Source organism: Anthonomus grandis, chromosome 1, assembly GCF_022605725.1.
Source record: "Anthonomus grandis grandis chromosome 1, icAntGran1.3, whole genome shotgun sequence".
In the NCBI taxonomy this organism is placed as follows: Eukaryota; Metazoa; Arthropoda; class Insecta; order Coleoptera; family Curculionidae; genus Anthonomus; species Anthonomus grandis.
In genome coordinates, this window is record NC_065546.1 from 14,683,003 (window position 1) to 14,696,417 (window position 13,415).

Genomic DNA, 13,415 nt, shown 5'->3' on the forward strand with positions numbered 1-13,415 from the left:
GTTTTTAAGCTACCCTATTTGCTTTAACTTTTCTTACTAACAAAAGTTAAAGTAATTTTTGCTGGTTTATATTTTGATATGTTTTGTTTTAATTTGTATTCAAAAAACTTAAAACATTGTCTAACAAAAAACCCTTTTCTCAGCTCATAAATGTCCTATAAATATCTGAATACTATCATCAATACTATTAGCAATTCATAAAGAAAATTCATTCTTTATTAATTGCTAAATTCGTAATATTCTTTAAAAAAATCTTTAAAATTAATAAAATAATTCTTTAAATAGTAATCAGGGGAATATTCCAGAAAAAGCTTACGAATTTAAGGGATATTCTTAAAATATTTTGCATAATTAAAATGTATATCACTAAATAGTTCTCATAATGGCCTGAGATATTACCAAATTTTTTATATTTTTTTCTGGTCTTATTTTTTTTAGTGAGTGAGTAAAGTTTTCATCACATAGAATTTTTGCTTTTTTAAAATATCTAAACAAAAATTTAATTTAAAAAAATACATATTTTAAATTGACATTAAAATTCACTTGATATGGTGTATAATAGTTAGTTAAAAGTTTTTGAGTTCATAAATTTTTTTGGTATATTTAAAGTAATAGATTATAAGAAAATAAATAAAGAAAAATTATTTCAGCTTACATCTAAAATGTTATATATGTTCGCACATTAAAACTTTTCCTTCTACCAATTTTCTATCCAATAATACTCTATTTCTAACATATAGTCATCGGTTGTTCGCTTCTACTAAAATTATGCACTTTTTTTAATACACACTTCTTAAATACATACACTTATGGAAGATACTGTACCCTTTGTAAGCAGGCAAAGTAACTACTTTGTTCTTGGTGTTACAGTTCAGATTTAAACAAAACATTTAAATAATTAAACTAAAAATTTATCGTAATAATGGTAATTTTTATAGCTAAACACATGAAATAAAATTAAAATAATAAAATGAACAAGATGCACAAAAAATAAGGGTTTTAATTACAAACAATTAAATAAATAGAAAAAGAAATCCATTTTTCTTGACATAAATTATTTCTAAGAATTTTTAGACAATAAGCAAAATGTAATTTTAGCTTAATAATAAAGTTGATAAAAAAGGGAAGAAATCTGAGAAATGGTTTTGAACATTGCGTATTTCTACTTGCTTACAAATTTAATTTCTACTTTCCTTATATTTAATAATATAATAATTCTTAATCTATTATTTGATTTTTTTTTATGTTTTGATGTAGTAAGTTTTAAATTAAATATAATTAAATTTATACTCATCATAGAAAAAAGAAAATATTTTTTATTAACATAGACATTACATAGGTATATTAATGAGTGTATGAAGAAATGTGAAGTATGAAAATCTATTTCTCATTATTTTAGATTCAAAAAATATTAAAAAAAACCACTCATCAATAATTTAAAGATAAAAGTGTATCAACTAAACTTAACATAACGCTTTAATAAAACCGAAATTAAATTTTGAATAATCATGAGAATAAAAAATAATTCGTATTTAGGAAATTATACAAGAATTTCTTTTTCCGTGTTTATCCCTTATCTGCTGTAGATGCTGTAGCTGGACAGCACTTGGAATCATTGGAGCTGTAGATGGATGGGATGGAGTTCCTGGTCCAGTTGGGCCGGTCGGTAAAGATTGTCGCCTGCGTCTACGTAAAGCGGGTGAGAGGTTGTATTTAACCTAAATAAAAAAACAGAAAAGTTAATGGGGGAAGTATTTTTTGTTTACAAAAAAATGATAATCCTATAAGGTTAAAAAAAAACATAAATAATAAATCAAACTCCCTATAATTAACTTATTAGGAGCGTTAAGTCCCTCTTTTACTTTAAAAATTGAATTCAATAAAAAAACACTAAGTTACTGACCATTATGGTGGCCCCAGCTACAGTCGGATAGGGTAGCTTACTAATAGAGAGAGAGAGAGAGGACGCCACATAATTAAACACCATTATGCCAGCAGAAAAATGTCAATTCTATTCTCTTATTTCCTTAAAACCCAACCTTAATCATGAACAATCAACTCCCAAGTTGCACAATACTATTCAGCTGGTCAGCAGACCTTCATGTTTTTAAAAGAAAGAAAAAAAATTATAACTATTAAAAAAAACTATTGAAGTCCCTAGTTGTCCGATACAAACCTAGTTGACAGCCACACTCTGTATGCACGTAATAGAAATACAGAAACCTTGGTTCAAATACTATATTCTTTATTTTAACTTTAGTTAACAGTTATATAAATGTAGAAGTGCAATGTAATAATAATATTCTAAATAGAGGATGCTGCTACAATATTAACTAAAAAAAAACAAGAGAAATTGTTAATAAAAGAACTAAAATTAAATATAGGCGCGAGGTTAAGCTATGTTTAAATAATTACAACCATATAAGTAAAGAAGTTTTGATATAATTTATAATTTAAGATTTTTGATATAATTGCATTGAAAGATTCATAAAATAAGATTTTAAGTTTAAGACCGCCATAAAATATATAAATTTGGTCAGTTAAGCGTAATTTACTGTGAGTGCATGACGTCATAAGCTCCCAATGTCATATTTACGTATGACATATCATAAGTACTATATGTGTATTTTGATACCAGTAAATCCGTATCATCAACCTCGCCAGTAGGGTCAAGCCACCCTACATGCGCCCTATATAAGTACGCTTCAAACCACAGCGAAGCAGCCACATGGAATAGTATAGTTACAGCGGAGCAGAACTCTCCAAATAGTGACCACCGGGTTGATTCTTGAAGTCGTACAGCCACAGTACGACCCATAAGGCAGGTACAGGACCATTAACGGTGGTAAGCCCCAAAATTTAAAAGAAAAAAAACCCTAGTGTACAATCATCATAATTATTCCAGAACCATCCTTATAAGAACCAAACAAATTATATTTTATGACTCACCTCCACGGAGGGTTTTTCTTTTTCTAGTATAGCAAATATTCTCCAGACAGATCACTCTGTATGACCAAGTTATTCCAGCAATAGCAAAACCTCTAAAGTAACAATAATTCTTTCCCCGATAGTTGCCGATGGAGCTACAGAGAGCGAAAAGATAAATAACCTATGAGCATCAAGCTACTGGCCTTTAAGCCATAAAACCAAAAATAAGAAATTACTGGAGTAGAGTAATAAAACCTTGGTAGCCCTCTTTCAAAGAATCTAAGTCCAGTAAGCCGTTGTTAAGGCTGGCAAATGAGATGAGTAGTGGATCCTTGCTTCGAATCCTTAAATGAGTATGGATTTCCCCTCAACCATATTAGAGTAAACAAATCAAATTTTCGTATTTGCTCCGCCACTGCTACTAGCCCGGGAGCCAGTGACAGATTTTTTTGACCAATTTCAACCTTGACCAAACTTTGTGGAGTACTAAATTTCGTTGTGCTTTAAGGCAAAATGACCATCAGCTAGCGCACCAGCGGTGGGTGGGCCAATGGGAGGGCCGAAAACACGTAAAAAAAATTTCAACTTTCAGTCATTTCAACCCTGCCGAAATTTTTGTAGATGGTAGTTTATATAATTATTTAAATAAAAAAAATCGTCAGCCGGCTGTATGTTGGTGGAAAGCCCGTCAGCTGACCATGAAAACATGTAAATTTTTTTTTTAATTTCAGTCATTTCAACCCTGCTGAAATTTATAGAGATGATAGTTTATATAATTATTTAAATAAAAAAAATCGTCAGCCGATTGTATGTCGGTGGAAAAGGCGTCAGCTAGCGCTGTGAAAGGTGTAGCGCGTAAATCACATATGCTACCCACCCGCGTTGTTAAGTGTATCAGCTGACGGGCTTTCCACCGACATGCAGCCGGCTGACGATTTTTTTTTATTTAAATAATTACATAAACTACCATCTATAAAAATTTCAGCAGGGTTAAAATGACTTACATTATTATTATAATATTATTTGACGTAAATTTTACATGATACGTACAAACCTGTTAGTGATACATATATTTCATGCATTGTAGCAGATATTTCTCATTATAAATTGTTATAAATTTTAATTAATTGAATTTTTTTATGAAATTAATGAAATTTATATATAATTTACAGTTTAAAAAAAAAATTATTAAAAAATACATTTTGTAGTGAAAAAGGCAAGTTTTTGTCAAAATAAAGGCTATTGACTGTTCATCATCAATTTCATCTTCACTGTGACTGGTACAACTATCGTTATCTTGATCATCGCATTCAGACTCACTATTAGAGCTTGCCTGTGATATTAGGTCATCATCATCACTAATGTTATCTATAAAAAAAAATAATATGCATACTATGCATGCAATAAGCATTTACGCACCGTATCAAACGAAATATAATAAAAGTATAGAGTAAATTAAAAAATTTTCACCTTCTTCAGGCTGCATAGTCATGTCATCGACAGAAACTGGTAACTGTCCAGATCCAGTAAACCAGATGTACCTAAAAGTATCATTGACTTGTGTCCATCCATATTCCGATGGATCATTTCCATTGGGCACTTTTAGGTGTGCATGTGCCCATGTTTCGGATATGTAACATGCTCTTGAAAATTGATTGACTAATTCAGCTTGGCACGGCGGTAGACTTGACCCATCAATATTTGTTTTCGGCAACTCAAAGACGTCATTTCTACCAATTTTGTAATTTTTATGAAAAGTTGCTTCTCTTGCCTGGTTAACTTTTTGTAATTTTTTAAATCCGTACACAGCACAGATATACTCTTCAATCACTTTAAAAGGTTCACTCTTCTCATGCGATGGCATCGAGATTTGTGTGAATGCTTCAATGAAGCGAGAACTTTCTCTCATTATTGCCAGCGGTCGCTTTTTTCCTTTGCGGAAAAATTATGGATTGAAGTCGCACCCGGTGAAAGCATGGAAGGCAGGCAGCGCTTCGCTCACATCTTTTCCAAGAGTGTCGAATAATTTCGTAACGTCAATAAAGCGATGGTTATTGCCGGTACCAACTTCCATATGAGTGTGATGGTTGTAACGTATTTGAGACATATTACCGAGCATGATGATTAACACATCTGTATCAGAGCAACGAATTGTAATATTCGCATCGAACTTCAACTGCGAAACGTGAAAAATCATTTTGGTATCCGCCTCCTCGTGCGCGGGGCACGTCAATGACGGCTCCAACGTTTTGACAATTTTTCCATCGTTCACTTGATATTTATAACATGATTCACAGTTGATATAAATCTCTTTATTATTCATATAAGATGCCATGTGATTTTCAGCCCAGTGTTGAATGAAGAAATTGACGATTGCTTCTTTGAAATTCGGATTTTTCAACTCCATAGCCAAATCTTTCGTTCGCAACTGATCGGGACCATCAATCCGATAATCAGATATTTCCATACCCCTCATCTTACGCTCCGTATCTTTTATGGACGGGAAAATGTATCTGTCGAATGTGACTATAATAACTTTTGTTGGAGTTGCACAAATCCACTGCAGAAGTTGTAGAGAAATGTTTCCAAAAGTATTTGGTACTTCTTTCATCAAGTGAAGAATGAAAAATCCATCGTAGATAATCACATCTGTGTTTGTAGGTGCTTGTGATTGAACTTCTTTGTCCAACAATTTCATCAGAGCCGATTTTTCAGTCTTGCAAATAGAACCATCAAGATGGCACATTGACAAAGGTACTGGGTACGCAAGATTTCAGCAATTGACAATTTTTTTTTCTGATGATACTGGCAAAAGTATGAAGTTTATTTTGTGAAATAGCCTGATCAAACTTACTTGGATCGTCTACACACAATTGTATAATTTTTTGTCTCTGCTGATTTCCAGTTTCTTCAACACTCAAAAAAAAGTCAGCGACATTTTCTGGTGCAGCTTGGCCAGTAGAAATGTTGTATAAATTATTTTTGTTTAAAACTTTATCAAACGGGTTGATATTTCGTTTTATTCCACTAATTAATCGAGCTAGTTGACTGCTGTTTTTTTTAATCACACCCTTTGACAAATCTTGTGTCACGTCTTGTTTTTTAGTTAAATGTGCATCATCTAACGTATGACTAATAATCGCAGATTGAATGGTGTGGCTGCGGCACCATCGCTGTCTAGCTGCTATCGAACTTGTGATATGAGAAATTCCAGTCAGCTTATTAGCAGCATCTGCATTAATAGTTTGCTCAAGAGTGAGATCAACTGATTGCCTTGAAAACGGTTTCTTTATCCTTTTAACGCCGAATGATCCCTCCTCTAGCTGCAAACGCAGGCCAGGATGTGTGTCGTCAATTTTCAGCAAATGTTTTCATGGTCAGCTGACGGGATTTCCACCAACATACAGCCTGCTGACGACTTTTTTTATTTAAATAATTATATAAACTACCATCTACAAAAATTTCGGCAGGGTTGAAATGACTGAAAGTTGAATTTTTTTTTACGTGTTTTCGGCCCTCCCATTGGCCCACCCACCGCTAGTGGACCAGCTGACGGTCATTTTGCTTTAGAGGACAACTAAATCTAACACTCCACAAAGTTTGGCTAGGGTTGCGATGGTTGACAAAAATCTGTCACTGGCTCCCGGGCTATACCGTAGGGGTTCTATTTTGAATGTACAAATAGAAGAACTTTTTTACCAGAGGCAACCGGATCCAGTCTAATTTTATTCGGGTATACTTTAACCAAAACCCTGAGCTACTTTACCTTTATTTAGGCTAGACTGCAACTAGTAAATAAAACACCAAATTATTACATTTGTGAGAATATTTATTTGTTGTAAAATAAATATTTCTGTAGTCACCCAATCAGTGTTAAAATAAGAAAACTGGGGTGTATTTCAACGAAAACAAATAATCTTAAATTTAAGTCATACGCTCATCAATGTATGCTTTTCTTAACTAAAATAACAACAGTAAAATTATTAATATACAACAAAACAAATTATCAAAAATACCAGCAAAATTTGATACCTTTTTTTTACATCAATTTGGTATCAAGTTATACTTCAATTTAATTTAAATACAAGGAGAGCGAATGAAAAACTGTCTATTTATTTCTATAACACTTATTGAGACACTAATTCATCAGTAAACTCTAGGTTTAAATCAGGAAAGCACTACACTGAATGTTTTTGATTTGTAGGTACTTTACATTAACAACATTATGAAATCTGAGTAGATTGGTCAGCCATACAGTACAATAAACTTAAAAGGTAACGTTGTATGGTTTTCTCACAATCGGAACCCAGAACAGGTAAGTATCAATGCACAGGTACCACAAGCAGCAGCCATCACCATCAGACCCAATTAACGAGACAACGTCGTCTTATGTTATCAATTGGTTTAATTACCGAGCCAAAAATAACTATCGTACAGTTATTTTTGCACACAAAATGGTACTTAAATTGAGGACATTTCGCATAAAAATAGATAGGTTTAATATAAAAATCGTTATCTTAATGATTAAGAGCAAATAAAATATTTAAATTGCAATTTTTCTGCGATGAGAGCAAATAATTGTCACTCGACAATTTGTGGCGAGAGGAAAATTTGAGCTAGAAACAAGAGCAATGTGTCTTCGAGCGAGTGTGAAATGTGACTGTCGCGACGGGGGACGGGGGCTGTAGTAAATCGTTACGTACTTGTCCGCGCCGCATCTAATTCGCCCCGATTTCGGGAATTTGGCGGTTTGATTGTGTTAAAGAGGGACGAACATACGTAAAAGATTTCTTTGTCTAAAACACAGTGGCGGCACAATTTTGTTTGGGGTTTAACTTGTTTGGAATGTGTTTTCCAAACACATATCAAACATTAAATCAAATGGGAAATACCACCAGTGGCAGCGCCAGTTAGATTTCCCTTAACTGGGAGCCACAGCAACAACGAACCTGACTTAATTGGCAAAAATGATCGCACGCTGCTCAAGCAACTTCTGGCACCACTTACTCGACTGAACTAAGATAGCCGAATCGAAACTCCCTATTTATAGAGACGACGAAACTACCGAAAATCTAGTGCTATCCCTCTTCCTCGTCAAAACAAAACTATAGAAAAAAAAACAAATTATTTACATCTGCCACAAGAGTGAAGAACAACAGCTTCAGCTCAATCCCGGTGCCAAGCATCGCCGGCGAAAACACAACATACCGGTGAAAGACGTCATGCCTGAGTCAACACGAACAAGAGAAGACAAACTCAGAACAGAAATCCGGCAGCAATGCCCTACCGGAAATGACGGTCACAGGCACCGCTGCCAATAGTTTTTAGGGAGACCATGGTGCTATCAGAAATTGTGTAATTATTATATTTATTTACACGAATTTTAAAAATACATACACCAAAAGATAGCCAAATCCCTGCACATTCCACTGAAGCAACATCTCAGAGAAGTCTATCGCGATCAGCCAAATATCCTGTGACAAAGAATCAGTTCCAAACGTGGCGTGACAAGATGTCTCAATTTAAAGTAAGATTTTAGGGTATACTTTGGCAAAGCTGTGAGTACTACAGCGCAACAAGGCAAACGGGGAATGCATGGAGGTAGGTAAATAGTCACCATAAAATTATGTAAGCCGCCATCACATTTCGAACGATTCGCTCACAACCGCTAGGAATCTCAACACTTCCACTCCACAAACTCTGTATAGGGGTTATAGGATAACAATGAAATTGCCCTTTTAGAAAGGATATCGTAGCCAATTAACAATCGATAACCAGTCAAAAATACGAAATACCGGCACAACAGAGTGTCAACCAAACTAAGACCACACAATAGCGAAAACAAACAGATCAGTCACGTCACAGGGTGCAAAGCCACAGCGAAGGGACTCGTAAGGGACAAGCTCAGAAAACGCATAGTCTCGGGGTAATGTTTTACATTGCCTCCATAATGGCCCCTCAAAGAGAATGTATTAATAAGGTACTGTACTTATTATAGTCAATAAATATTTAATTACTATCACAATATTGTATCTTTGTGGTAACAACCTAGCAGATACAACTTGTTTGACAACTTCAATCCTTTATAACAAGAAAGGCGGAGGCACTTAGTAATCCTCGATTTCTGAGGTCCCTAAACAGAATTGACCCGTTACAAGCTACATCGGCTAAGGATCCTGAGACAAAACGAGAGTTGGCAAAGTATGTGGATATTGTTGAATTATTAATTGATAATTTTTTCCTGGCACTCCATATTCAAGTTTAGTTAAATAACCAAGAAAGGAATAAAGATGTCAATCATTAAATAATTAAAATAATTTTCTTTTAAAATTCATAAAGAGTAAGACTTTGTTTAGATTCATAAAGTATAAGTTCTTGTAGTTAAATAAAAAATGAAGTACTATGCATTCATTTTTCTGAAAAGTAAATTTTTTAGAAAATTTGTAAGATTTCCGCAATTGTAAAAAGTAATTGAAAGGTGTGAATATAAGTTCAATCAATTTTACATTAATATAGATTAATTCTTCAGTCCTATTAGACTCGGAGTTTGGTGGAGTCTCCTGTCTGTGTGTCCTGCCCGGCTGAGTTAAACTGAGTTAAGATGTTGAGATGTGTTACTTTGGTGAGTTTATTATTTTTTTCATTACTAATGTGCATTACTGCGGTTTTACATTAATTACAAACTCTCGATATTACATTATTTTAATGACAAGGCTTACGTAGAGACGGTTACCAGATGGAAAATGCAATAAAATCGGCTCGTATGGTCGTCAACTGTGCTTGCCTAATATAATTTTTTCAACTTAATGAAATAAATGCAAGTGCATTAAATTAACAAATTTTACAAGCAGAACCAAAGATTTTCATTAAAAAAAAAAGCACAGTAAAAGAACATCTTACTTAGGGTGATTACTTTTGCCCCACATTATAAAACAGTTTTAAACTCATTTTCTTCATTTGATATAACTTGCCAGTTAAAAGTAAGTATCAGATCTAATAAAAACAACAGATTTTTCAAATAAAATCAAATCTTAGAGAGCATCTCAAAGAAAGTTTAAACTAGCTAGCAAAAGAAAATTACATTTTGTTTATTTTTCTCGATAAAGGTCGAAGAAACTAAAAGAAAACAAAAAGTTTCATAATAAGAGAGAGAAATTATTTTGTATTTTAGAAATCGCCAGCAACGCCTAATAAAAAAGTTGTAACGGACAAAAGGCAATCTTGTACCTGGAAAAAAATTACTTTATAGATTTTGACATGCACCGTGCCAAATCTCCTATTGCCCAATCCATATTCCAAATTTAAACAAAAATCTTTAAATTGTTTTTTTTTTTACTTTAATAGTATCGGTTTTTCGTATCTACGAACGTTCCTCATTTTTACGGGGTATTCCAAACTTGAGCTTTATTATTGGATGGTTAAATAAAGAAAAAAAGTTTTTTAATTTGGTGCTTTATAGACCATTCTTTGGCAATTTAAAATAATCCAAATACGTCCGAAGATTTTTGGAAAAAACGAAATATGATATTTCGGTAAATTTTTTGTTTAAAAAATTTAGAAATATAAGTGTAAATGCGGGTACCACATACCGCACCGGAAAATCTTTCTCAATATTCTAAAAAGAGCGGTCAGCAGTTTTTGAATTTCGATACAAAGTATAGTAGAACCTTATAACGCTGTTTTTCTATATTCCGTTGCCAGAATGCACAATGCATCGCGACTTGATAAATGGCTAAAATTTCAGCAGATCTCCTGGTCTAGAATTTAAGGCATATCATTTATAGTTTCTTTAAAGAGCCGGGATGCTTCGATGGATATTTTAAGTTATATTTGGCCTCGTCTTCAGTAAATCAGATCACTGGTCGTAGTCCCTCTTCCTGCTCCAAATCACACATTTCCAAGCTAAGCAAAAAAAAAAATTCGTTGCTCTCCGCTCCCGTCCCCGAATATCCCATAACCAAGTCTCATTCTTTGTTTGTGGGCCGAACCGTATAGACGTTAATCGTTGGTGATAAAAATTGCTTATTCTACGTTTTTTATTTTTGTTATTTTTAACTTTTAAGTATCTAATATGCCTAAGCATCGTGAAGTGCATACGAGAGATTCGGGAACCTCTTTACAAGAGGAAGTGCGCGTAATACGAAAACAATTACGAAAATTAGAAAAGTTAGCGGAATCCACCCAAGGTTATCAGTGATTCCAGGAGCATGAATTATCGCCGTGCGCGAGAATCACCGCGGTCATCGCGTTCTCGCAGCAGATCAAGAAGTCGAATTGTGCCGCGTCATCGGTATCCTAAGATGAGGCGACTTTCGAGTTGCAGCAATTAGTTCTTTTGTTTTTAAATTCATTTGGCTGCTTAATAAAAATATGTTAAGTACATCATTGATGTTAGATATATACCTACCGGAAACTAAGGAAAGTTTGTTTATTTATATATTTTTGAGGTTTGGTAAAGACCTCTGGATTAAATAAACTGCTGGTGAACACAGTAATAATAGTATTAGATAATAATGTATAGTTGGCAACATATACTGTTGTGGGTTGACGTAATTTTTTTTATACATATGGGTATTTCTGCATGTTGGGTGAACACAGTTTCAATACACCCAAAATTGCAAAAATAAGAATACTCCAGTATTTTAGTTTTTGGTTAGGACTGATTAAAATGATTTAATTTAGGCAACTGGGTTAGCACAGCACATGGTTAAACTGTTTGGTGAACACAGTTTTAACAAATCACACTGCTTGGTGAATACAGTGATTTAACTGAAAGTTAGGTGTACATGCTACGAGCTACATTTGTGCCTCAATATTTTTTAATTCATATATTTATATGAATATAGAAAGTACACTTTTTTGGGCCTGTTTGTTTATGGGGTAATTTCTTTGTTGCAGTTGAACCGGAACAAATCATAGAATCAATTTCTAGCAAGGTTTCGGGTCAATTCCTTTTTGGACCTAAGGTGTCGAATAATACAAACAAATTTGAGCCTTTATTACATGGGGAAATGGCAGAGACATGGTCAAGTATAATTGATAATGGAATGGATCAGGAAGAACCAATCAGTTTAATTTCAAAATACCGGGTTCCAGAAAATATCCCTCGTTTATTGGCACCAAAGTTAAATGAAGTTGTTTTAAAAGCATCTTCAGAGGCAGTATACGCCGAGACTCTCGATTAGTCGATCTGCAAACTCAGATAGCTGCGAGTATTGCAGCTGTTGGAGAAGTCATTACAAAGATGTTAGTTGAAAAGGAAGGGGAGGGAAGTAAGGAATATTTACAACCCCTTTGTGATGCAGCTCGCTTATTAACGGATGTTTTGAATATGGAAACCATTCTCGAAAACAACTAGTTTCTTACCAGTTAGACAAAAATATAAAGGATACGTTGATTTCCTCTCCATCAGACGAATGGCTTTTTGGTACGGAACTAGATAAACGAGTAGAGACATCCAAACAATTGGAAAAGTCAGCTAGAACTATCAAGATTACAAAAACTAACTTTATCAAAAAAGGTGCAGCAAACACAAAATATTTAAATTCCAGGAGTCTGCCTCGACAAATGCGAGTACAAGGGAGAGGTCAAGGCAGATGTCAGCAATATCAAAATCGGATTCCCAGTTTCTCGAGGAATGCACCTTTCAGGAATCAAATGAATCAGGACCGCAGTTACAGAAGATCGGGCCCGTCACCAAGAAAGGACAGGGCGGTATACCATCGTTAGTGACAGAGGTTAGTAAGACGGCAGACAGACTAAAACAATTTTATAGTAAATGGACTAAAATTACTGGTGACAAATTTATTTTAGAATGTATTAAAGGGTTTAAATTACCATTTATCAAAATACCTAATCAAGTTATAGCTTCCCGGGCCCCCAAGTGGTCGAAAAGTGAAATTAAAGAAATATCTAGATCAGTTGATCAATTTCTGGAGATGGGTGCATTAAGAAGGGTAAATCCCTGCGAAGGCCAGTTTTTATCAAATATATTTTTAACCCAAAATCAGACGGCTCTTTTAGGTTAATTTTAAATCATAAATCCCTAAATAGATACGTTAGGGCCGAGCATTTTAAAATTGAAGACCATAAAACTGTAATAAGACTTATCAATGGAAATGATTTTTTGGCAAATTTAGATTTAAAGGATGCCTATACTCTAATACCTGTCCATAATGGGCTTGTTGCCGACTTTTTTTTTTCGCAATTTTTTTCATAGAATTCAACAACACTTAACATCCTAAATAAACTGTAAAAATTTCAGCTTTCTATGTATATCCAATCTTTAGATATTCGATGTTAAATATTGAATATCCGAAAAAGCCGCTCCCTCCATTTTTGACGTCACGCCGCAGCAGCTCTCTGCGGGCGGCCGACCCCGAACGCATTTGAGTCGGACATTTCAGTGTTTTTGATGTTATTATTTGTATTTTGTTTGATGCCTGAATGTAATAAAACACTATTATTATTAGTTAAACTATTGTTTT

General features: G+C 34.0%; 1 protein-coding gene across 4 annotated transcripts in view; it reads right to left on the minus strand.

Annotated features, from left to right (window-relative positions):
* Positions 1-352: 352 nt before the first annotated feature.
* The window catches only part of LOC126737574 (ras-related protein Rap-2b), a 442,108-nt gene continuing 429,045 nt past the window's right edge, over positions 353-13,415 (minus strand). For 3 of the 4 annotated variants that reach the window (XM_050442558.1, XM_050442549.1, XM_050442539.1), the window contains one exon: positions 357-1,718. In XM_050442558.1, the coding sequence (XP_050298515.1) occupies positions 1,533-1,718 (186 nt within the window). In that variant the 3' untranslated portion in view covers positions 357-1,532. Of the gene's footprint in view, positions 1,719-13,415 lie in introns of all 4 variants that reach the window. The other variant, XM_050442565.1, reaches the window with a different exon arrangement.